Genomic DNA, 27,045 nt, shown 5'->3' with positions numbered 1-27,045 from the left:
CAAGAATACTGTTACCCCCACTCCGGTAGCAAGACACATTCTCAATTTCCATAATGGGGACCCGGTCAACTTGAGGTTCCAGGCCATTGAGAAATTGCTACCCAATCCTCTTAAGGGAGATTTTAACAAAACTTTGCTCAGAAAAGAATCTCAATAGATTTTTTCGTTTAAGACCCTGGTTCCTATGGGTCTTAACGAGGAATTCAACTATACAGCCTTTATACACCATTAAAATTGTGATTTATTTATATACTAACCAATGATCTTTTTCTATTTACCTATTTTGGATCGGGATAACGTTTTTTTCAGATCCTCCAGACAGATGTCTCCTTCTTGGCACTACTTAAAATATTACAACGTGATGTAGACTATTAGTTCAGCATGTATCTACCATTAGTTAATTAATAGCTCACTACTGAGCCTACAAAACAAAAAAACTTTAATTTGTACAGTGGCTTTAAGATATAATTTGGATTTAGATGTGACGATTATTAACAGGGTGGACTGTTTGGTGGGGGTTCTTCTACATATATATTGTGTTATATCATCATTTTATCCCACTTTTATTATTATTTGACTATGGTTTATATATATGTATTGAATTTATTGACATCTTTAAACATAATTTAATTGACACAATAGTCTACAAGTAAGATTATACAGTCCCCCTGTTTATCGACATTGATTTTTATTCTGTTGCCGTATGCAGTTACAAGAAATTGAGTTCGGTGATTTTGTGAATCACTTCGGCCACCGTACTCAGTTACTTTCCCGCACTCCAGAAAATGACCAATGAGATTCAAGGACAGGCTTTTTAAACCCTGACAGACCGGTGAGTCAGTTCCCCCTGATGAGCCTTGATTCAAAGGCGAAACGCGCGTCACTTGTGGTTTGTTTGTTTTTGACTTAACAATAAAGTATCTTCAAGATTTTTAATTCTGAACAGTTTACTTATCGCATGTTACTTTCGATAGTGTTGGAACAGATTTTTGTTTTTTCTTTTTCATCATTATTGTTTAGGGTTACCCCCTGATCTGCTCCTAATTTATATAGAGACATTTAGTTAGTTATTTTTTTGGCCATTTTTCTATTTTCATCAACTTGGCTTTTTTGGCCTCAACTTTTCTTTGGGAATTCACTTTGATTTTAGTAAACAACTCTAATTAAAGGGACACTATAGGCACCCAGACCACTTCATCATCTGGGTGCAGTGTCCAAGTCCCATTATCGAGAAACTGAAATAATTACCTTGGAGGGATAACTCTACCTTTAGTGGCGGTCTCCCACTACAGGTGCTTCTGGGTCCTTAGCAGACTTTGCTTCCACTAAATGACGTTAGATGTCCTCACGCTTTGCATACAAACATCCAGCGTCACCCAAAACCCAATAGGAAAGCATTGATACAATTCTTTCCTATAGGGGAAGACCTAATGTGCTTGCGGCACTCACCGTACATGCACATTAGGTCCAATATGTGTGGAGTGGATGCAGGGCCTGACCCAGCACCAAGAGACATCGGCGCTGGAATCAGGTACATTCGCGGCACGGAGGATTGGCAGTACTCCAGGAAGAATATGACATTGGACCGCAAGAGGTCAAATATTTTGTCAGATATATTCTGACATAGGACCGCAAAGGGTTACATTTGTGGGTGACACTCTGCTGTGAATGTATTGCATTCTATTCCATTCATTTTCACAGTGCTGCACAATGACCACAGTAAATATTGCTAAATTAAAGTAGGTCTACAGGATATTGTCAGCAACTTAATAAAACTTGTGTTAATTGGGTGAAGGTTCGATTATTAGTATATTTGTATAATAAATGCAACCAATGCCTTCTGTTCTACAAGATAGTTAAAGGGATACTATAGGCATCAGAACAACTTCAGCTTAATGAAGCAGTTTTGGTATATAGAACATGTTCCCAACAATACGCACTTTGGCTTCTCTTCCAAAATTTTAAATGGACAAAGGTAGGGCTGTTCTAAGAAATTTTAGATAACTTACTAGTAACAATTTATGCAACTAAGATGTAACTTAGAAGAATAACATTGTGTCTAATTTACACAGACTGATTTCTAAACATGTGTATTGTATTTATATACCCATTACTGACATTGTTATTGCTGTGGAGCTCTGTTATACACTCAGACACAACAACAATAGGGATAACTCCTAAATCAGAGGGACAGTAGGCAAGAAAAGAACGACATAGGGATTGCAGTCTAAAATAGGGACACTTGGCAAGTGTGCGTTCATAAACAACCGTCTGTTATTTGACATGTGAGGTACACCTCAGTACAAAACGTAAAATATACGGATCACCACGAGCTACAGAAAGTGAAAGCAGGTCTCCCATTACAGAGACCACGCTCAGTAATATCAAATTTTGGACAATGACAGTTAGTGAGTCTGAGCTCCTCAGCCCATGTGAGCAGTGTTGTTCAGTATGCAGCATGTCCCCGGGTGTGGCCGGGCACGGGTTAGTGATGTCCCTCCCTGCTCCCCCTCCTTACTTGGAGCTAGGAGCCGGTGTCTGAGGGCAGCAGCCAGTTCCCTCACCTGAGATCCCCGGGGGGCGGGGGGAGCATGTCGCGATCACGTGACCCCCGCGCGCAGGCGCTCTCCGTGCAACAAACAAGCGGATGACTCAAGCTACGCAGTTCTTTTTTGGCCTCTTCGCAGCCGCCGTAGCCCTGCAGGAAGTGAGTTCTCCAGCAGTGCCGTGCTGGTTCCGGTGCCGGTAGTGTTCCTGTGAGACACTGAACAGCTGTCACCATGAGTCGCAGTTATAACGATGAGTTACAGTATCTGGATAAAATCCATAAAAACTGCTGGAGGATCCGCAAGGGCTTCGTGCCCAACATGCAGGTGACCAAAATACACCCTATGCACAACAATACATACCGCATGGAGAGAGAGAGAGAGAGAGAGAATAGCATAGCTGTGTGTATATATATATATATACACGGAGTGCTGTCTTGCTCTTTGTGCCATGTATTCCTGAACACGCACAGTGTACTCACAGTGACGGCCTGCCTGCAGTATGTACAGTGTATGGGCTGCATGATGGATTCCTGATTCATTAGTCACTTGGTTTCCTACCTGCTTACTGTAAGGCAGCACTTACCATATGTACAGCCAGTCAGTTTGTATCATTGATTTGTGGCCAGGAATTCAGGGTGGTTATGGTATTCCTACATGGTGCTCATGCAGTGTAACATGAGCGGATCCCGGTCCCACTAAAGTCATCCATGCCACTCAATAAAGTGGCCTGTGTCCAGTGGTCTTTTCATACTAGCCCTGCAATGTAAAACATAGTTTAAGAAAAAAATAATAATTCATGTTTAAGTCCACATCACCTCTAGTGGCTGTCTTACTGACAGCCCCTAGATGCTCTCTGGCGACTAAATAAACGTGGCATGTAAGCCCCCATAGCAAAGCTTTGATTTAAAGCATGGGTGTCTAACCCTTTTGCTTCCAAGGACCGCATTGAGCGCTGAGGAATTGCCTTGGTCCGCACATAAAACCTATAACAAATAATTTATATAATAAAACTTCAAAAGCCCTTTTATCAAATTTGTATAGTAGATAACTCCCTTATTTGTTATCCTTATGTGGGATTGCCATATTTAAGGATACCAACTTAGTGAACTATCTACTAAACAAATACATATGTATATACATATGCACTCATAACCACACACACAATCACAAAACTATACACAATTAATCACAGACACACACACAATTGCAGACCTATACACAAAATCACATATACACACACACATACAGTAATTGATCTATACACTCACACCTAATCACAGACCTAAACACACAGTCACATACAATCACAAATCTACACACACAATCACAGATCCACACACAGTCACATCCACACACACAGCCACATACATACACACAATCACAGATGTACACAGACCCACACATGTACATACAATCACAAACAGACATACATACACAATCACAGACCCACACACCTATACACACAATCACAGACCCACACACCTATACACACAATCACAGATGTGCACACACAGTCACATTCTTGTATCACAGGCCTTTACACACAATCACAAATCTGCACACACAATCACAGACCCAAACACATTAATCACAGACATACACACAGACATTCATTGCCAAAAAATACTGAAAAATTACATTCATACATATTTCGTACCCAAGAGGTCCACCCAGCCTCCCTACCTTACTTTAGGAGGGCTGGAGTGGATCCTCTGGTTGCTGCTGGGCTGGGACCTCCTCTGTGCTCTTCCTGCAAAGGTCCCTCGCGCGCCCAGCAGTGATGCCGATGCCGGGATGACTTCATATCCCGGCAGCTGGCTCACTACAGGGCACACAGGGAGGTGTCCAGGAGGAGCACCGTATGTAAAGTGCTCTTTGCCTCCCGGCATACGGGCCGCACAGCTAGCGGTCATTGGCTGCATGTGGCCCGCGGGTTGGACACCACTGATTTAAAGGGACAGTTTAGGCACCATAATAGCTTCATCTAACTTAAGTTGTTGAAGTGCCAGGAGGCCCATGGGTGCTCGCTCACCTCAAAGTTGCCTCCAGTACCAATCTCAACTGCCCGTGGCGGCATCCAGCTTCTGAAATTTCCGTTACAGGAAGCGCTGAGAGCCACCAGGGCAGGGGCGCCACTGATTGGCTGAGAGTGGTCAGCTGAGGCTTTCTGCCAATTTCCCCCATGTACAAAACTGGCTTGAAGACAAATTTCAGAAGCCGGATGCCACCTGGGGCAGTTCAGATCAGCATTGGAGGCAACTTTGCGGTTAAACTGTTCAAGAACCCCTTGAGGTAAGAGTGCTCCTGGGGGCATCCTGGCGCCCTAGCAGCTTCATTTAGATGAAGTTGTGTGTAGTGCCTGGAGTGTTCCTTTAATGCTTTTCTATGGGGAAACATGGATGTACAGCCCTCACTGTGCATGAGCATTAGGTCCCCAGTGCTCCTCTAACATTCGATTAGACCAAGCTGGAAGTAGCCCTGGCGTTGTGGGAGGCAGAGAGGTAAGGAGTGACGAGGGAGCCTTGGCACTGGGTAAGGTGAGCAAATAATTATTTTTATTCCATTCTCACATCAGGTGCGGGGGGACACTAAAGTTTTAGGAATAAACATTTGTATTCCTAACTCTTTAGTGTTTCTTTAAGCACTTTTTCTATCCAGCATGGAGAGGAATCTTTGCAACAATTACACCCTGAAAGTTATATTGAATCCCTGTTATGTATTTTCAAACCACAGGGTGGGACGTTAAAGGACCACTATAGACACCCAGACCACTTCAGCTTGGGGGGGACCTAGAGACCCTATAGTTCCAGGAAAACGAGTATGTTTTCCTGGCACTATAGTGGTCCTTTTAATGATTTCTTTCTTAGCAGTTTCATGCCTGGTTATTCTCATAAAGTAGTTAGATGAAATGCTGGATCTTATGTTATAAGAATATTTTAACGTGTTTTAAGATCCAAGAAATGCACACAAATTAAAACTCTGTGACACCATCTGATTGAAATAGCAAGTGAAATGCGGCTATTTCTTAAGAACCATCTCTAGTTACTGTAAGTATGGCAGCCAATACAAGCATTTAAACCATACAATGTAACTTTAAATTGCAAGGTTAAAATGAGTGAGACATGGCACATAAACCACTTCATTAAGTCCATCTAGGATTAACCCTTTCTGCTGTAAACATAGCAGTTTCAGAGAAACTGCTATGTTTACCTGCGGGTTAATCGAGCCTCTAGCGGCTGTCTCATTGACAGCCGCTAGAGGAGCTTCCGCGCTTCTCACTGTGATTTTCACAGTGAGAAGACGCCAGCGTCCATAGGAAAGCATTGAGAATGCTTTCCTATAAGACTGGCTGAATGCGCGCACGGCTCTTGATGCGCATTCAGCCGATGACATCAGAAGAGGGAGGAGAGTTCCAGCGCCGAGGGAGCCTGGCGCTGGAAAAAAGATAAGGGATTAACCCCTTCCTCCCCCTTCAGCCCGACAGGAGTGGGACCCTGAGGGTGGGGGCACGAGTTTGTTTTCCTGGCACTATAGTGGTCCTTTAAGATTTTTGTCAGAAAAGGGGTTCATAATTTTTCGAATTGTGATCATGTGGAAAATGCGTAGTACATGCCAAATGTCTGGAAATGCTATCAATCGCTGGATAGTGGTCAGGGCTAGTATAAATCCCTTCATTGACAGATAACCAGCGTCCCTGCAAATTTCGTTGGAGGGGTGTTAGTTTATATTCATACACATTCTTCTAGAGCTGCACTGGCAAACACAGGTTTTTAAGTGCTCTTCTATTTTGTCTTAAAGTGGTTGTTCAGACTCTTTAAGTACAGCCTTGAATGTATGTCATATATAATTTATAGTACGTTTAATCCTAAAATAAATGTGCAAAATAGATTTAATAAAATATACGGAGCAACAATAGATACATTGATTTTAAATTGGTTCTGTTTGCTTCATTATTCATTGCGAATCTCAATAAATGGGTAAAACTGCAAGCATTTATTACTTTATAAAATGTTTTTCACTAACCTAGTAATTGCTAGGAATTGACTATGAAATTGAAAAGTTGTGGCCGAGTTGGATAATTTAGAAATTTTAGCAATTTTCATGCAATTCTCTTGTCAGTTCCTTGTTTAGTGAATAATGCTGTGTTCTTACAAAAATGCAGATACCAAACTTGTGATAGCCCATATAATTCAGCTCTTTACCTTTAACTTTGAGCATGGCAGATTATCTAATTTGTTTTGGATTCCTTTTCTTATGCAGGTGGAAGGAGTGTTCTATGTAAATGACCCACTGGAGAAGTTGATGTTTGAAGAGCTGAGGAATGCATGTCGAGGGGGAGGTATTACTGTTGGTCCATATAAAGTAATTCTTTTGAAACACAGTTAATTGGATTTTTGTCATTGGATGTCTTAGGTTGTGTTGTGTGCAGGGAAAAAATATATAAATATATTATAAGGTGTGTGTGTGGGTATATACACATATACAAACACACTGATCAGTCACAACATTAAAACCATTGATGGGTGAAGTAAATAATGATTATATCGTTACAATGGTGGAACCTGACAAGGGGTGGGATATATTAGGTAGAAAGTGAACAGTCCATTCTTAAATTTCTAATGTAGCTCAAGTTGCTGAAAAACTTTATTCTGGCCATGGTAGAAAGGTGTCAGAATACATAGTTCATTGCATTTTGCTTCGTATGGGGTAGCGCAGCCGCAGACCGGTCAGAGTGCCCATGATGACCCCTGTCCACCACCGAAAGTACCTTCAGTAGGGACATTAGCGATAGACTGGATCATGGAGCAATGGAAGAGGGTTATCTGGTCTGATGAATAACATTTTCTTTTAGATCAGGTGGATGGCCGGTGTGTGTGTGTGTCGTTTACCTGGGAAGATAGGGCAGAAGCATGGGAAGAAGGCAGGTCAGCGAACGCAGTATTATACTCTGGGCAATGTTCTGGTGGGATACCTTGTGTCCTGGCATTCATGTGGATGTTTCTTTGACACGTACTACCTAACTAGAGATTGATGTAGACCACGTACACACCTTTATGGGGTGTTTCCTAAAGGCAATGGCCCTTTTCAGCAGGATAATGCACCCTGCCACACTGCAAATATTATTCAGAAATGGTTTGAGAAACATAACAAAGAGTTCTGGGTGTCGCCTTGGCCTCCAAATTCCTCAGCGTTCAAGCCAATTGAGTATCCGTGGAATGTAGTGGCAACAACAAATCCAATCATTGGAGGCACCACCTCGCAATTTGCAGGACTTAAAGGGTCTGTTGCTAATGTCTTGGTGCCAGATACCACAGAACCTGTTCAGAATTCTTATGGAGTGCATGCCTCAATACATCACAGCTGCTTTAGCAGCACAAGGGGAAGGGGTACCTACATGATATTTGATGTTGTGGTTGATCCACAATATATATTTATTTTAGTAACACGCAGTCAGGGTTATTCACTAAAGTGAGATTTCAATGTGAATTTTAAATTTGAGGTTAAAATAACTAAACTGGAAAAATTCTCTAACTATGCTCTTATTTTGGCTACCCTGACCTTAAATTTGAAATCCACTTTGAATTCTCATTTAAGAAATGACCCTGCATGTATATTAAAAAAACAAAATGTTTTTGTAATTTTTACCACACTACCATAACCCTGTATTCTGTGTCAAATGAATTTACTCAGTGAAAAGTCTCCATGTAATAATTCCAATAATTTTAATGAGATTAATTAATAATAAAGATGATGCACATTTTTCTTCTATGTATAAAATACTTTGATATCTCTGCACAGACTGTTCAGACACAAAGGCAAAAATAAACTCAAGTGTTCACCATTTGCTATAGTAATCTTTCTCTAATACGTTCCTTGTATTTGAACTAGAGGTTGCTTCAGTGTTTTATTTGTCAGAATACATTTGCAGACATGATGTCATTTTGATAGAAAATGAATATTTTTTTTTTTCTTGGCCTTTCAGCTGCCGGCGGATTTCTTCCTGCCATGAAGCAAATCGGAAATGTGGCAGCTTTGCCTGGGATCGTTCATGTAAGATTTTAACAGATTTTTTTTGTAAATTGTCAGCCTTTCCATTTCCAGATACTATTTATTAAGGGCAAGTGGTACAAAATTTCCCTATTGGGAAATTGTAGGCAGACAAAAATTATTTTAACTTATTTGTTCATTTTGGACTGTTTCAATTGGAAGGCAATTCCAGGTATCTCATGTTACTTGCCATTTTCTATCATTCAACTTGAAATCTTGCACTTATACTCTACCTAATGCTACCTTTTTGACTCCACTAAATTCACTAGTGCATTATTTGGTCCCTCCCCCATCTGTTTTTAGTGTGCATTTCCCATAATTGTTTGCCAAACATTGGCTGATAGAGTGGTATGCACTTTGTGTGGTATGGTATGAAGCAGTTATCTGGTAATCTTGAATTTTTTTTAATACTCCCCTGGGGACTTTCCTTACAGCGATCTATTGGGCTTCCTGATGTCCACTCTGGTTATGGCTTTGCTATTGGAAATATGGCCGCTTTTGATATGAATGACCCTGATGCCGTTGTATCGCCAGGTAAACCTGAATATCTCTATGTAATTCATAACAAAGCTACTTTACTCCTTTCCTTTTATATTGCTAAAAGCTCATTTTTATTACAGAAATTGCATTCCAGTTACACAATATAAATACTCAATATTTCTCAAAAACTGTAATCTGCACCCAGTCTGTCACCAGGACAATATCTGTATGGTATAAAAAAAATACAAGGAAAAAATAGTTTGAATTAACTGTTATAAATTTAAAGATAATACTGTGGGTTTTTTTTCACCGCTAATTCACTCCTTATAGGGTATCATTGGAGGATTTATTTGAATTTTCTCCTTCTTTTCTTATTGTTGTTAAAGATGCTATCAATTAAAAGCTGGTATACCAGTTAATATTACTGTGAGTTGTTTGTCATTAATAGTCACAAGGTTGGTAAACAGGCTCCAAATTTTCAAATGGCCACATTCATTTCTGGGTTAGAAGCATGGAGCATGGTCATGGGCAGAATAGCCATAGATTACCTAATCGTTTTATGTGTCCCTCAGGTGGTGTCGGATTTGATATTAACTGTGGAGTCCGCTTGCTGCGTACAAACCTCGACGAGGGTGATGTGCAGCCAGTAAAAGAACAGCTTGCACAGTCCATGTTCGATCACATACCTGTAGGCGTGGGATCCAAGGGAGTCATTCCCATGAGTGCCAAGTATGCCTGTTGTTTTGCTTGTTTTCATTTGCACATTACTGAAATGACATATTGTGGTTTTAGCTAATGTAGCTATTACCCATGTAAAATGTTGGCGCAATTATATTATTATTTATATAGCACCAGCAAATTCCATAGCGCTATACAATGGGATTCTATACTCTGTGGTTACTTAATTAGGCACACTGTTGATTAATTCAAATATCTAGAAAACAGTGATAGAACAAAGAACTAAAGATAGTGTGAACAGGAAGTAATATTCCGTTCACATGTATAGCCGCAACACCAAATTATCTCAGAAATGCCCCCAAAATTTAGATTGTAGTTGTGAGTCATTCCATTGTTAAATAAACAGGATTCTTGCCACGATGCTGAACTTTTCCCAATCATAGATAATGTGTCACAATAGGTGCATGTAGGTCCACACACATAGATAATCCCAAATAATCCACAGAAAAACTATGTATACAAAATGAGTGCACATTTATTGATTTAAAAAAAAAAAAGTATGTATATCAAAAAATGATAGTGTCGGGGCGGAGCCTAACTGCCGAAGCGAGCGGACGCACCAAATTGAAGTTCCGAGCACAGAACGGGGAAACTGGGCCCAAAATAACCCTTACCGACCCCTGCACAGCTGTGGGAACTTACCAAGGTCCATGGGACAGAATAATAAAAAAAACAGCGACTGACAAGCCTGCTCCGGGGCTGACAATCGGAGATATGTGGAGGCAGGCATCATGTCGCACATGCGCGCACACACACATACACATACTCACTGACAGACAGACACACACATACCGACACACACACATACTCACAGACAGACAGACACACACACTGACAGACAGACACATACACACACACACACACACTCATTGACAGACAGACACATACATAGACACACATACTCAGACATACTCACAGACAGACACATACACACACACACCCTCATTGACAGACAGACACATACATATAGACACAAACACACATACTCACTGACAGACACACATACTTGCTGACAGACACACATACTCACTGACAGACACACTTACACACACATACTTTTCATTATTGCTCCTTACCTTCCTCTCCCTGGGGCGCCTGGATGTCATATTCCGGCGCCCGACTTCATTTAATTTGGCGCGCGCGAGGGAGTAGTGAGGAGCTAGAACACTGAGCTAGCTCACGGCCTTCCTCCAGGTAAATGTTAGCAGAGTAGGCACCTGCTATATGGGGAAAGCAGGTGCCTACTGTGCTATAACACTGAGCATGCACTCGCGGCTCGCCGGGCCGCAAAGATGGTCCTTGTGGGCCGCGAGTTTGACATGCTTGTTGTACAAGATGCTCCCCTACCCTCTGACATGTTTTGTTTATGCCCCATCTAGCCATCTTTAAGAGAGCTTGTGTGTGTAGATTTGCATGCACAGCCATAGTTAGCTCCATTAATGAAAATAGAGTATGAATAGAGTTATTCAGCAACTTAAACATGCTACACTGTGGCTTCTGTTTTGCACAGCAGTGTCTTTTCATGTCTTTCCTGAACTTCTTAGTCTACAGTCCTTTGCTAGTCAGGGATTTACAAGATAAGCTTAACACTCACTGAGAATAATTGTGAAGCTATGGAAAAAAATTGTCACATCCTGTTCATGTGAGCACTCACTGCAGAAGCTGTAAATCCTGAGGGTTTGCAACATAAACATGGACTTCATAAGAAGTTGTGAGTTGGTGGCAGGGGAGGGGGCGTTGCATGTATATAAATCTTGATGATGAATTACAATGTAAAATTTTTTTATTTATGAAATGCAACATTATGTTCTAGGGACCTTGAAGAAGCACTAGAGATGGGTGTAGACTGGTCCCTAAGGGAGGGCTATGCATGGGCCGAAGACAAAGAGCACTGTGAAGAGTATGGCAGGATGCTGCAGGCAGATCCCAGCAAAGTGTCATCCAAAGCGAAGAAAAGAGGCCTTCCCCAGGTACAGAACAACCTGGTAGCTCGTGATTCTGGGCACTTGTGATTATCCAAATCTGCGTATCGTTCAGACCCAAACTGATGATCAAATACCACATCACTCTCCAAGATAAAGAAAATTGCACTACCTTAAAACTATATAAGCTGGAGATCAAGGGAAGATCACCACATTGGGACTATTACCCATTCACGGTTACCTTTTAACATACTTTTATTTTATTTTTTTAAAGCGTCAAGTAAACTCCCATTAGATTTAATAGTTCTGCAAAGGCTTATATTGCTACATAATCCATTAACAATGTTAGGATGTGTCAGCACGTCCTAACTATAATAGGCTTTAACACCTAGGATGTAATGACTCGGTTACATCAGGGTATTTCAGGTATCAATGGATACTTGGGGCTCCCCTCTGTCTGCTGTGGCCTGTTTTTGGTGGCCCCAGACTTTTGAATTAGCTGTTTTAAATGCCTACTAAAATGATTGTGGTGCCTGGGGCTTCACTGACTTTGACAGGTTTAATTTTAGTGGCCCCAGCCTTTTTGATGAGCTGTTTGAAGTACTGGAAGCAGCTCTTTTTTAAATAGTCATTTAAATGCAAACTTAGAGATTACAATGTGAGCAAGATTAAAACCCTGCTCACACTTGCCAACCTTGGGTATCAATGGTTACCTGGGGATTTTTTTTGTCAGCTGGGGTGATCCCAGACTGGCTGATGAGCTCTGTGCAATAATGAAAGTGAGCACTGGATGTGTAAAAAAAAAAAAAAAATTATAAGCAAAAATGTTAAGTTTAGTTTTTCCCCATTATTTAATATTGTATTTATACTTAATGTTGTGTTAGGTATACATACAGTCAGGTCCATAAATATTGGGACATCGACACAATTCTAATCTTTTTGTCTCTATACACCAACACAATGGGTTTGAAATGAAACAAACAATATGTGCTTTAACTGCAGACTTTCAGCTTTAATTTAAGGGTATTTACATCCAAATCAGGTCAATGGTGTAGGAATTACAACAGTTTGTATATGTGCCTCCCACTTTTTAAGGGACCAAAAGTAATGGGACTGATTAACAGTCATAAATCAAACTTTCACTTTTTAATACATGGTTGCAAATCCTTTGCAGTCAATTACAGCCTGAAGTCTGGAACGCCTAGACATCACCAGACGCTGGGTTTCATCCCTGGTGATGCTCTGCCAGGCCTCTACTGCAACTGTCTTCAGTTCCTGCTTGTTCTTGGGGCATTTTCCCTTCAGTTTTGTCTTCATCAAGTGAAATGCATGCTCAATCGGATTCAGGTCAGGTGATTGACTTGGCCATTGCATAACATTCCACTTCTTTCCCTTTAAAAACTCTTTGGTTGCTTTTGCAGTATGTTTCGGGTCATTGTCCATCTGCACTGTGAAGCGCCGTCCAATGAGTTCTGAAGCATTTGGTTGAATATGAGCAGATAATATTGCCCGAAACACTTCAGAATTCATCCTGCTGCTTTTGTCAGCAGTCACATCATCAATAAATACAAGAGAACCAGTTCCATTGGCAGCCATATATGCCCATGCCATGACACTACCACCACCATGCTTCACTGATGAGCTGGTATGCTTTGGATCATGAGCAGTTCCTTTCCTTCTCCATACTCTTCTCTTCCCATCACTCTGGTACAAGTGGATCTTGGTCTCATCTGTCCATAGGATGTTGTTCCAGAACTTTGAAGGCTTTTTTTAGATGTTGTTTGGCAAACTCTAATCTGGCCTTCCTGTTTTTGAGGCTCACCAATGGTTTACATCTTGTGGGGAACCCTCTGTATTCACTCTGGTGAAGTCTTCTCTTGATTGTTGACTTTAACACACATACACCTACCTCCTGGAGAGTGTTCTTGATCTGGCCAACTGTTGTGAAGGGTGTTTTCTTCACCATGGAAATAATTCTTCGGTCATCCACCACAATTGTTTTCCGTGGTCTTCCGGGTCTTTTGGTGTTGCTGAGCTCACCGGTGCGTTCTTTCTTTTTAAGGATGTTCCAAACAGTTGATTTGGCCACACCTAATGTTTTTGCTATCTCTCTGATGGGTTTGTTTTGTTTTTTCAGCCTAATGATGGCTTGCTTCACTGATAGTGACAGCTCTTTGGATCTCATATTGAGAGTTGACAGAAACAGATTCCAAATGCAAATAGCACACTTGAAATGAACTCTGTGCCTTTTATCTGCTCCTTGTAAATGAGGGAATAACACACACCTGGCCATGGAACAGCTGAGCAGCCAATTGTCCCATTACTTTTGGTCCCTTGAAAAGTGGGAGGCACATATACAAACTGTTGTAATTCCTACACCGTTCACCTGATTTGGATGTAAATACATCTTGTTCATTTCATTTCAAATCCATTGTGGTGGTGTATAGAGCCAAAAAGATTAGAATTGTGTTGATGTCCCAATATTTATGGACCTGACTGTATAGGATGTTAAATGAAAGCTTTTTCTGTATTTTAAACACATTCATATATAATATGTATGGGGGCACTTAAAGGAAAACCCTTAAATTACAGTGGAACAAACATTATAGCTCACATTCAAGGTTTTGTTTCAGAATGTGGCAACACCTCTGTTAAGGGGTTAAAGGTACAATGTTACTAAAATATAGACAGAGTAGCAAAGTAATCAGCAACAACGAACATAAGAGCTTCAGTACCATGCATGCACACATACATACATACATACATACATACATACATACATACATACATACATACATACATACATACATACATACATACATACATACAAACAAACAAACAAACAAACAAACACACACATAAAGAAAGCGCATCAATAAATTTAAGCTGCTTCTAAATTCTGAATTGTTGCAATTGCAAAACCATGTTTCATATAGTCCGTTAACAAACTAATACTGCGCACATCCACTTGATAGAAGCCAAGCAAAAAGAGATAAAAACCACAGGTGGGAAAAAACTCATATTTGTAACAAACACACACAGTATTGAAGCAGAACATAATTTGCAAAGACCTCCAATGGGGACATTGCCATTGGGGGGTCCAGTGGTATGCACGAGAGTACAGCATTGAGGTCTATGAAGGATCGGATCCCATGAGACCACAGGATCCTGCATAGATAGAGCTAATTTAATGGGCAGTTTGCCTATAAGTATCTTAGAAATGTTTTGGTTTCCATCTACTATCCAATAACTTAGGGCTTGATTTATTCTACTCTTGTTTTCTGTTTGATCCTATTCTTCTTTCTCAGACTGTTATTTTTCGATACTCTTGTCTTCTACAGCTAGGGACTCTTGGAGCAGGAAACCATTATGCAGAGATCCAGGTGGTGGATGAGATTTATGATGAGTATGCTGCAAAGAAAATGGGCATTGACCACAAGGGGCAGGTGTGCGTCATGATTCACAGTGGAAGTCGTGGGCTTGGGCATCAGGTTGCAACAGGTATGAGCCAAAACATTCTTGCATATCTCAAAGGTGTTTCTGATTTATATATTTGAGCACAGAGAAGCACCCTGGTCAAATTGTGAATTTATTTGAATATACAGGGGAAGAGTGCCAGAAATTTCGAGATAGAGATATATATATTTATTAATGCAATGTTACTCACATTTGTATCTCTGAACAAATATTGCGATGCCACTACTGCAACAATTGGATAATAAAGATTGTAGACTAGAGCACTTAACAGATCTATGTATTCCATACATGGTCAGTATTTCGGTCTTTTCACTATAGAACCCTAAAGCTAAATTTTTGTTAGTAACATTTCTTTCAACGTATTTTTTTTTTTCTTTATTTCATTCAAGGAATTTTTTTCCCTCAATCTACAGATTATAAATGCAAAAACATAGAGCTTTTAAAAATATATAATTTATTATTTTATTTGCAGATGCCCTTGTTGCTATGGAGAAAGCAATGAAAAGGGATAAGATTGTTGTAAATGATCGACAGTTGGCTTGTGCCAGAATTCACTCTAATGAGGGGCAGGACTATCTCAAAGGCATGGCTGGCGCTGGCAATTATGCGTGGGTCAACCGTTCCTCTATGACATTTCTCACTAGACAGGTACAAACTCTGCCAGGGAAAGCAAACTCTCTGGGGTCTTCTAACTAAATGCTGGGTATGCTGTAGCAAATTCACTTCTTTTCTTTTGACATAATTAATCCAAATTTATATTCAAGTCCTTCTGCTGCAATGAGCTGTATAGCAACCAAATTCTATCAGAATAGCAGATAAATTTCCCTGCTGTAAGAAAAAATATACCGTTAAGGGTTTGGAAGTAGCGTTTGTGTGACTTAGAGTTATTGAAGCTGCAGTTATAGATACAAGACCCCTGTTTTGTATCAGATGGATTAAAGTAAATGAATATAGAACATTTGGTTGAAGTTCAGCTGTAAATAGTGTGTAAATAGAAGACCAAATTAAATGAAAATATGGCTGAAACAACTCGTTCTTTGTATAGCCAAATAGGTTTCACATAGCAAACGTTTGGTTTAAATAGCCACCTATGAACCACCAAATACCTAACTTTTGCAATCTTTGTATCACCTTGACTTAATTTTAGTCCTTACCCAAATTTTCCAGTGTTTAACCCCTTAAGGACACATGACATGTGTGACATGTCATGATTCCCTTTTATTCCAGAAGTTTGGTCCTTAAGGGGTTAAAATACATTTTATTTCATGTTGGATGTATTTAAAACAACTTTGTCACGCCGAACTTGCCTTTCCCCAATCGCTTACTCTTCTCTTTCTCTCTCAAGATCTTTTCTTCCTTTCAGATCTAGTTTTCCTTAAAACATAAGGCTACGTAGGGACAAGCTTTGACCCATTTCCTGTTGTTAAAATACATTTTCCACAATACTCACCCTTTCCTCCGTGATCTTGTGATGCCTCCTTTCAGTAGTCCCGAACAGGACACCAGCAAAGCTACCGAATTGTGTCCTAACAGAATGCATATTGTGTGTCCACTGTCTTTCAGCCAAATGTACTAATACTAAGTAAAAACTACTTAGTATTGGTAAATAAGGGTGATTGACATATCTGCTATGCCAGATTAAGGGTATGTCTACTAAACAGTGAGAAGCTTGTGGCTGTTCACTGTTGTAAATCCCCCCACCCTTCCAATAAAGTGCCCCGTCAGTTATCTATTAAAATAACTAGCGTGGGGGACATAATGTGTCTCCCGAGCTCTCACCCGAGCCCTATTTAACAGGGGACATAGGGTCCCCCTCGGCCCCCACCCATGAGCGGCAGGTTAATTTTTTTTTTTACAAATCTTACTTACCATTTTATTACGACAAACTATTTTGATACTAAGTAATGATGTAACCCGCTCAATTTCAATGCCATGCTGCAGACCGGCATTTGACATTGTGTGTCTTAAAACAAGATCTTTTGGAGGGCGTGGCCGACTGAGCAGCAGCACAGACGTGTCTCTATTGAGCTCTGCACCAGAAACGCTAACTATCGACATTTCCAAAACCTTTTGAGCTCTGAAAGGACACATACCTGACACCCCCAACAGATGACAATATGGGGCGCAAACACCATACAATTCAACTCCGAGAGAGCCTTAGAATGCCCGATATAAGGCTTTCCTTTGAGAGGCCTACTCCACCAGAGCCGCTTAAGATGGTGACTGAGCCTCGTGAGGAAGATGAGGCTTCAGAGAACCTCTCTGGGATTGGGGGAGGACTCCCAGGAGGCTGAATCAGACGAGGACTCCTCTCCCTCCACAAAAGGAGACATTAAAAGGCTCCTGGCAGACCTGCGGGAAGTGTGGAAAGCCGACCTGAGGGAGGCTCAGGAGGAGCTGGGCACCCCCACGCCAGAAAGTCCAAACGGTAGAATCCAGGGAGAGCACTTGGGACACCCTGCTGCAAGCTACCAAGGGTCAGGCTCAACTGGGCGGTCTCAACGATAGTTCCGCCACAGACCCCGGAACATCCGCCTGTGTGGCATCCTAGAGAGGATAGGAGCAGAGGCGCTGATGCCATTTATACAGGGGCTGATTGCCTCAATGGGTCTGAAGGGGGGGGGGGACGACTGTCCCCATGCTGCTATTAAACGCATTTAGGATCCCAAAATAAGCAACAACACCAGCCGGGGTACCGAGAGACACGTTAGTGGTGACTACGGATGTTGCGACTCGCGCTGCCATCCTGGCCTGCTCCAGAGACAGGGGGAAGCTCCAATTTGAAGGTTGCACCATGGCAGTATTCAGTGACCTAACGTTTCCCATCCTGATAGAAAAGAGGCTCTTAACTCCAATAGCTGCTGAGGGAACACTTGGTGAGGTACTGCTGGGGAGGAGATGGCTCACTGAATGTCCCGCACGGAGACTACAACCTGACCCTGACCTCCTCTGGTGACAAGGAGGCATTCCTGCGACAACTAAAGCTGTCAGCTGGGCCAACAGAGGGAACAGCAGCTCCAGGCAAAGGAATTGTGACTTGAATAATATGGTGGATTAGACCAGTAGGTCTGCGATCATCGCTTATTCGATAAATTTGTTTTCGGGCTGTTTTTAATCTAGTTACCCAGTATATAAACCCATTGTTATATGTCTTAGTTTAAAGGGACCACATACATATTCAGTAAACAAAACGAATGCCTAATATATTAGTTTGAATAGACTATATATATATATATATATATATATATATATATATATATGTATGTATATAATTCTAATGCCTAATCTCTTTAAAACGACTATACACATGTAGCATACCCATCTCTCGCCATATGTCTTAGTAGCAGTGACTATATGAATCTATTATGTCTTCTATTTTGCTTCACAATAAATATATCTACGCAGTATAGGAATATAATGCCTCATATCTTCGTCCAAACGACTATAGGAATGTAACATATGAATCTTTTCCCTTATGGCTTAGTTTAAAGCGACTATCTGCAGTATAGGAATCTATTACCTCATGTCCTTGTCTGGAGAGCCTATATATAACCAGTATATAAATCCCTGGTCAGATGTCTTAGTTGCGGTGACTGTACGCTGTGTGTATGCAGTTTCTGAATCCAATGTTCCATGTTTTAGTTAAAGTGACTACACATAAGCGACAAATTGACCTGTGCCCTAGATTAATGCGACTACACATAAGCAGTATAAGCACCTACGAACCATGTGCCTCAATTGAAACAACTATATATAGCCAGTTTAGGAAGCTAGAGCCGGGAGTTCTACTTCTATTTAGAGTGACTTCCCAGACGCGGTGACTGGTCCTATGGCCACGAGTCCTAGTTCAACGTGACTAAAGATGTGCAGTATTCCAGGCTAACGCCATATACCCTAGATTACAGTGACCATATATATGTATCATCCTAGACAAAATAACGCTACTTTATTACTGCTATTTATAAAGCGCCAACAGATTCCGCAGCGCTGTACAATTAGTGGAGAAACGTACAATATACACAGACAAATGCAAGAGGTAGAGATAGCCCTGCCCGTAAGCTGATATCTTGCCATTGGAGCTCTTTTATACAAAGTGCTTGCCTAGATGGCCCGTGAGCTTACAATCTAAAAGGATACCATGGGGGTTGGAGACAAGAGGTTGTAGGGGAAGTTATGAGGTGATGGCTGAAAGAGTTAACAGAGAAGCAGCTGTTGGTAAGATGTTAGGGGAATGAAGAGGTAATTGGGTGAGAATCTCGAACAGCTGTAGGAGCATGCTATATATTTTGTGGGAGACTGGGTGAGAAGTGGGGAGAAAAAATGCAGTCTTTCACTGAGTTGAGTTAGGCCTGAAGAACAGAGAATGGGATTGAACAGTTATATGGAGGTATTTACAACTGGGGAGGAGAAAAGGAGAGAGAGAGAGAGAGGGAAGGGGGGAGGGGAGGGGAGGGGAGGGGAGGGGAGGGGAGGGGAGGGGGGGGGAGGGGGGGTAGAGTATCCATGTGTTATATACTATTGAAAAGTTTAGCAACCAAATTCTATCACCCAAAATATTAATAACTGTCTACATGAAATATTGGTCAGAAACATTAAATGACTATAGTACATACTGCATGCACAGAATATTACAAACTACAGGTAAAATGGTTACAAATCTATAGTAATACATGAGAATGTCAGTACCTGAGAGTGGTAGGTGTTTCACTGCAGGATGGAAAATGCAGTCTTTCACATAGTTGAGTGAGGCCTGAAGCCAAGCCATTACTATTGTGTAACTATGTCTTATTTTTTTATTACTTTTATAACCATACAGTTATCAAGAAGTGTATTTGTACAAACCCAAATAAAATACAAAAAACGATCTTTTGACAAGACATACTGAATAGAACTTACAAAGGTTTTCATAAGACTTTATTATGGACCCTTTGAACAATAATCTTTATGCACCAACTATATTTTTCGCTCATATAAGCAGCTAATATAATATATGTAGTGATACCGAATAGCTATCTTTTAGAGCAGTAATGGCGAACCTGTGGCACGCCGGACCATCTCTGTGGGCACGCGGCCATAGGTCGCCGGGGGAGGGGGTCGCTGGCTGCCTGCATCAATACAGAGAAAGCACCTGCCTGCCCAAAACGGCAGGCGTCTACTACATGCCTGGAGGCAGGGGGAGGGCTCTAGGAAGCGATTCTCCTGTCATCCCGTGAGCAATCTGTGTGGAGCGTTGCCGCGCGTTATCATGGCAACGCTCCACGCAGCATCACCAGGGCTGGCTCCCCCCCCGCCTCCTTCACCAAAGGTAAGAAGAGGGGGGGGAATACAGATTTTATATATTTTGTCTCTTTACCCCTACCCCCCCACACACTGCACCCCTCAATGCAGTATGTATGTGTGTATGCATTCAGCGGACTGTGTGTATGCATTCAGCGGTCTGTGTGTGTGTACTCCGCAATGTGTGTATTCAGCAATGTATGTATTCAGTAGACTGTGTGTGTGTATTTAGCAGTATGTGTGTGTGTGTATTTAGCAGTCTGTATGTGTGTGTGTGTGTGTGTGTGTGTGTGTCTATTTAGCAGTCTGTATATGTGTGTGTGTGTATTCAGCAGTCTGTCTGTATGTGTATTCAGTAGTGTGTGTATTAAGCAGTCGGTGTGAATGTGTTCAGCAGTAGGTGTATTGCATTTGTTGGAGATACTAATAAATATAAGCTTAATTTTATCTATTTATATCATTATTTAAAATTTGTATAATTGAACTCTCTGTTGTTGTGCTCTTCTTTTAAAACAAAAGTTGTTAATAAGTTCGGACAACTGTATGAGTTGTGTTTTCTAAACTTAAACCTCAGTATTCAGGTTTAATTGCCGTGTTGGCACTTTGAGGGAAAAAAAAGTTGGCATGTATTGCGGTTTGGGCACTCTGGCTCAAAAAGGTTCGCCATCACTGTTTTAGACCAACTATAGCTACCTTTGATATGTATCCAATTTTTTAAAGTTTTATTTAATAATTTTGATCTATTGATATTATTGAATCTATAACAATTAAAAGTTTTTTGTTTTTTTTTAAAATTACGTTTTCTTTTTTTTTTTTTTTTTCTTTTTTTTTTTTTTGATGTGCATGTATAAACAATCGCATGACTGTAATGCCACAACAGCATTCTTAAGTAATAAAAACATTCAAGAGTTCGGACAGTTGTTAAGCATTAATAAGTGCGCACATATTTTTTTTTTATACAGTAAATAATAAAACAGGTTGGGTACATGCTGGCTATACAAGATGAAGTACACAAACGTGTAGGGACAATAGCTGAAGAAGAGATAATGAATCTTAGTCGTTGCATGCAGTTAGACAACACATTTTTGTTTTAAAGGATGCAAGCTAAAGTCTACTCTGGTAGAAACGGTGCAGAGCATAGTGTGTTTTGTTAGACAGTTTGAGTAGCACACAGGATTTAGAGGAGGAAAAGGGAACAGGGAAGAGGAGTAGGCTCCCTAGACTGACCATTTATGTAACACTAAATTTGTTCATGCAGGGTACTGCTTTAAACACGATCTGCTGAGTGCGTTTAGATGTGGGCACATCATTAGCTAATCACCTTGTAGAGATCTTTTAGACGGCATCAAAATAATGTGTCACAGGGTGCATGTGCCTATCATGGCAGATAAGGGTGAAATCAAAGATAAGTGGCAACATAATATTAGACATACAGTCCTCTAGGTAAGCCAAGGTTACCGACAAAGTCCACCGGTGCCGTGCAAGATGGGTCAGCTGGTCTGGCAGCCTGATGTCGCTGGGGTATCCCCGCAAGCAGATCTGCTGTGTGGTACTTTCATGCCCTCCGCCGGCGATCAGAAGTCCCTCAGTGCTGTGTGTTCAGGGTACCATGTTGCTGGTTCCTCGTGGCCATCAGTTGGGGTCCTGTTCAAGCTGATGTTAAGGCCCAGGGAGGCATTCGCGGCGGCTGAGCCTCAGCCGTGGGTAGGTGGTCGGGGACTTCCCATACGGGTCATCTCTTGTGGTCATGCTTGTGATTCGCAGTTAGGGGCCATTCTCAGCGAGCTGTTGTTTCTGCCTGCGGGCAGGTATAGCTGTGTAACGCTGTATTGGTCGTGTTGCCGCCAGTTTGGTGTCGACGTGCACGGTGCACTGTAGGCTGGTTGGTGGCCGGTGGACGGTGGTATTTTCCTCCATTGCGGGCCGGAATAACCCCCCCGGTCCAGAGGGGGGGGAACGGGGCCAGTACCGGACGGGTCTGGCCTTGGTTGAGCGCCGATGGGCAGGATAGTGGGGCAGCGGCCGTCTGCCCCACTCACCGCCGGAGTAGGCCTCGTTTTCGCCAGTGAGGATTCTTCCTCCAGGGGACTGAAACCGGGCCGGCCAGCCTCACCCTGGGTCCGGTGCTCTCCACCCGATAAGGTCCACCGCCACTGGCCGGCTCTTCAAGCCAAAAGTCTGGTTTTCATGCTTATTTTGTTGTGAATGCCAGGAGCTGGTCTAACATGCGACCATCCTGCTTGGCGGCCTGGCCCCGCCCCCTTAAATTACGTTTTCTTACAAATATGCATCTGGTTAACTATCTATACTACCTAAATATTTGTACTAATTAATAGTCATTGACTAATTCCCCCCTGGGATACACTTCATGATTCAGTTTGAATGTTACAGGATGGTTTGTGACAGGAGTGTAACAGGGTGGTTTGCATGGTGAGTGTTACAGGGCGGTTTGTGGGTGGTAAGTGTAACAGTGATTTTAGAGGGGTCGAGTGTGACTGTATGTGGTGTGTGCGGTGACTGCGACATGGTGATTGTGTGAATGTGGCAGGCTGACTTTTAAAATTGCACAAGCTATTCCCAAAGTGACAAATTACTTTCAGTTTAAAAAAAGATACTTTTCTCTGCAATTGTTTTTATCATGGCTTCAAAATTTCCTAAAATGGTACATCTCTAGTAAAATTTGATATAATTTTCTTTCAGGCTTTTGCTAAAGTGTTTAACACAACTCCCGATGATCTTGACATGCATGTCATATATGATGTGTCTCACAACATAGCCAAGGTGGAACAACACGTGGTAGATGGCAAGGAAAGGACGCTGCTGGTACACAGGAAGGGATCTACTAGAGCTTTCCCTCCACACCACCCTTTGATTGCTGTGGATTACCAGGTAACTGCATCAAGCCACCTACCTCCTACATTCACAAACACTCCAAATTAATCAAAAGCCTCCTCAATGAACAAAAGTAATAAAGTGTGTTATAATGATTAGGCTGATAGAAGTGCTCCAATCACTTCGTTCCTGTATGCAGGGCTAGCTCACTGATGGAGAGAATCATCTTATCACTCTCAACCAATGCGTTAAGCTCCCACAGAGTTTGTACAGGAGAGGAGCCTATGTATGTGTGTAGGGATGTGCGTAGGCAGCATTCCACACCCGCTCCCCCTCAACCCCTCTTGTTTGCCTTTTGTACAGCATGGTTTATAAACACTGGTGGCTGATATAATAGGATTCCTGGTGATCTGCTTTCTAGATTCTTTGGTAGTTGCAGCTCAAAGTCGGACCTCCTTGCAGTCTAGCTTTCTTCAGTGACTCAGAGAGCTGGCTGGGTATTTTAGCAGCAACACTCTAAATCATTGGGAAATGCAAGGACAGCATGCGGCATGCACAACTCGATATATATATATATATATCGCTATAGCAATGGATTGCAGGCTTTCAGAGAGGTCCTTAGATTCCCCCAATCCATGGAGGCAGGGTATCCCCCCTGACCCTTCACTTCCCTTTAATTTACCTTCTAGTAGCAGCAATCCTCATCTATGAGTTTGAAACATAGCCTGTTATTTTCTGAAGTAAATCAAATCTCTGTGACCAGTTTGATCCCTGATCATGTGTAACCTGTTGGTATTCATAGATTACTGATCCTGAACACTTAGTTATTTTACCCTTACTCCCCCGTAACATTTTCTTTTGTAAACATATTGTTTATTCTTTTGTGTCATTTATTGGTTACATAAAGTTTTCTGCTCATGCAATTCTTACATTTAGTTAAGTTGTCACTGCTGCTCATTTCATGTTGTAAAATAGCATCTCCTATGAAAAGGAAAATGGCCCTGTGTGAGATGCAACAAGTGCATTTTGATCATTCCGATCACTTACTTCTGTCTTCTACAGACGTTGTATAATAACCATTCACAGCAGCTAGTTATTTACAATTATGAGCCGGCCTTTGTTCATAAGCTGTATGTCACAGTAGGGAGTCACGTAGTATTATTTAGTGTAATTCTTACTGTGTTTGAGTTGCCAAATTTTGTTACACTATTGATAATGTAATGTAATATATAAGTATTTATGAGATCCTGAAATGTTGCCCTTTTTTTTTTTTTCTTTGCACTGAGTAGTATAATTCTTCACACACTATGCAAAAGTGTGTATTGTCTCTGCCTGCTTTTATCCATCAAATAAGTATTTCTGCCCTCTCTCCAGTTGACAGGTCAGCCTGTGCTTATCGGTGGCACCATGGGAACCTGTAGTTATGTCTTAACCGGTACTGAACAAGGAATGACTGAGACATTTGGCACCACCTGCCATGGAGCTGTGAGTTGAATATGTCAAACTTTCAGATAGGATGGATTATTATTTCATGTAAAAGACCTGTTTTAAACAATAAGCTATCTTAAGTGATAAGAGTATTTTTTATTTTATTTTTTTTATCCAACACAATAATTTATCTTTGTGGCTCAAAGTTATGTTTTCCATTCCAGTCATAAAACTGCACATCTACCCAAAATTATGGCTTTCAAGTCCAAACACAATTTCATTTCACCAGGATCATGGGAAAATGTTAATCTGCATGAAATTACTGTCTGTGCCTTTTCAGAAATCTGGTGCAATGTCACTGTACTGAAATATGTGGTAAAGCAGTAAAGATGGCTAATAACTGTGATCTGGATTTAAACATACTCTTATTTATAATGTGAGAAACCTGCTTTAAAATTCAGCATAATGAAAGTATTTAGTGGTCTTAGATATTGACCATCTTGCTTGTCAACCAGTGTTTGAGTTTTGAAATTACACTTACTGGCTTTTTTCACATGTTACTTCATACAGGGAAGAGCTCTGTCTCGAGCAAAATCCAGACGAAACTTGGACTTCCAAGATGTTCTGGACAAGCTTGCAGATATGGGAATAGCAATTCGTGTGGCATCTCCCAAACTGGTCATGGAAGAGGTAAGCTGTTTACTGCAGATCCACCAGTATTTTGGAATAATTTGTTCTGGACTAGTAAACAAATTCTGTATATTGGGGGCTGTATTGCAATTTACAAAATTTACACCATGTTCAAACATTTTGTGACCCACTTATTAAATTGTATTAAATGCGTGTTATAGTTGTTCTCCCAATTCCATTGATAACTGCATGTGATAACTGATTGTTGCACCTATGTCTTTGGTTTGTTTGTTTTTTCTTATAATATTTATGAAAACAGGGTAAAAAAGATTCTTGTATATTGTTCTAACACTAACACCCTGACATCAGGGCCATCCTGATGGCAAACTCTCCGTATACTGTATCTGCATATACTGATGATGACCAGCCTGATTACCCACCCTCCCACAATGGCCTCAATGTATAGAAATGGGGAATTCCCTCTGGCATGGTTGCAAGGGACTTTGTGGGGCAAGCAAGAGCTGGCCTGCAGCGAATGAACAATTTGAGAGTTGGCAAATGTGAAGCAGTGGGATGTAGAGCTGGGCGTGGACTATTCCTGCTTACAGGAATAGAAGAAAATATCACGTGTGTTGTTGTTTTTTTTTTTCTTCCTTTTAATAAAACAATATTTTTACTATTCTCAGGCTCCCGAATCTTACAAGAATGTGACAGATGTGGTGAATACCTGTCATGATGCTGGGATTAGCAAGAAAGCTATCAAACTGCGTCCTGTAGCAGTTATCAAGGGCTGAAGAATCCAAGGCTCTGTTATCACTACGGACTACACTAGTAACTCTGTCTGACATTAAGGCATAGCAAGTCAGCCTTCCAGGGAAGGCAAATTGACGATGAGCTCACCACCCAAATACTTGGGAAAAATCAGTTTCAAAATTATTTAATTTCTTTTCAATAACCTTTGGGAAAAAGTTCATTTTCAATTACCATTTGTGCAGAATCACCATTATTTTGACTTCAGTGTTTGCATTTTGATTATGTTGCTGAAAATCTTTAACTGGTTGAATGCATCTGCACATGCCAAATAAATTCAAATTGCAGTAAATGCTTTGCACAAATACATATATTTTTGTTAAGTTATTTTTGAACCTGTTTGTGACTAAGGTATTCCCAATATTATGAGCAAGTATTTTGCAGCATGGTATATGAAGGTAGAAAAAAAGTAAAAAAAACCTGCTTATAGTAATATGTGCCACCAGGCAAATATTTCAAATTTTTAAAATCTAGTCCTGGATTTTAACAATCCTGGTCAGTGTTTTGGAAATCCATCTGGAACCTGCTATGCAAAATTCAAAAATTGTTAAATAGTGTAAACCAAGCATGTCAAACTCAAAGGCTAACACGGGCCAAGTAAACAAGGTTTAAGTTTGTGTGGGCCAAAAAAATAAAGTTTGACATAGACCAACACAAACTAAAATTACTTGTATCATTCTCATGCAAACATATGTAATTTTATATATATATATATATATATATATATATATATATATATATATATATATATATATATATATATATATATATATATATATAATTTACTCAAACGTTTCACTTCAAGTTACTTACTATGCCCCCCCCCAATCTAATACATAGCATCCCGCAGCCCT

The 27,045-nt window shown here is 40.9% G+C and overlaps 2 protein-coding genes across 3 annotated transcripts in view; one reads left to right on the top strand and one right to left on the bottom strand.

Moving 5' to 3' along the window:
- FBXO7 (F-box protein 7) overlaps window positions 1-2,635 on the bottom strand; it is a 75,909-nt gene extending 73,274 nt beyond the window's left edge. Inside the window, exon 1 of one of the 2 annotated variants that reach the window (XM_063447542.1) lies at window positions 2,565-2,635. In XM_063447542.1, the coding sequence (XP_063303612.1) occupies window positions 2,565-2,593 (29 nt within the window). In that variant the 5' untranslated portion in view covers window positions 2,594-2,635. Of the gene's footprint in view, window positions 1-2,518 lie in introns of both variants that reach the window. The other variant, XM_063447543.1, reaches the window with a different exon arrangement.
- A 38-nt stretch (window positions 2,636-2,673) lies between these two features.
- RTCB (RNA 2',3'-cyclic phosphate and 5'-OH ligase) lies at window positions 2,674-26,483 on the top strand. The gene is made up of 12 exons (XM_063447544.1): window positions 2,674-2,873; window positions 6,810-6,888; window positions 8,533-8,600; window positions 9,032-9,131; window positions 9,650-9,806; window positions 11,629-11,785; window positions 15,079-15,238; window positions 15,687-15,862; window positions 23,192-23,380; window positions 24,698-24,808; window positions 25,322-25,441; window positions 26,068-26,483. The coding sequence occupies exons 1-12, from the start codon at window positions 2,781-2,783 to the stop codon at window positions 26,173-26,175; spliced, it is 1,518 nt and encodes a 505-aa protein (XP_063303614.1). The 5' UTR covers window positions 2,674-2,780; the 3' UTR covers window positions 26,176-26,483.
- The last annotated feature ends 562 nt before the right edge of the window (window positions 26,484-27,045 follow it).

The sequence above is a fragment of the Pelobates fuscus genome, chromosome 3, assembly GCF_036172605.1.
Source record: "Pelobates fuscus isolate aPelFus1 chromosome 3, aPelFus1.pri, whole genome shotgun sequence".
Lineage (NCBI taxonomy): Eukaryota > Metazoa > Chordata > Amphibia > Anura > Pelobatidae > Pelobates > Pelobates fuscus.
The sequence above is the reverse complement of the archived record's forward strand: the minus strand, read 5'-3'. Positions and strand labels throughout refer to the sequence as shown.

Bases quoted from the DNA above. Each gene is read 5' to 3' on its own strand.
- RTCB (XM_063447544.1), top strand. From the start codon at position 2,781: ATGAGTCGCAGTTATAACGATGAGTTACAGTATCTGGATAAAATCCAT. The intron at 2,874-6,809 runs GTGACCAAAATA...TTTCTTATGCAG, and splicing joins GCTTCGTGCCCAACATGCAG to GTGGAAGGAGTGTTCTATGT. The intron at 9,132-9,649 runs GTAAACCTGAAT...TGTGTCCCTCAG, and splicing joins TGATGCCGTTGTATCGCCAG to GTGGTGTCGGATTTGATATT.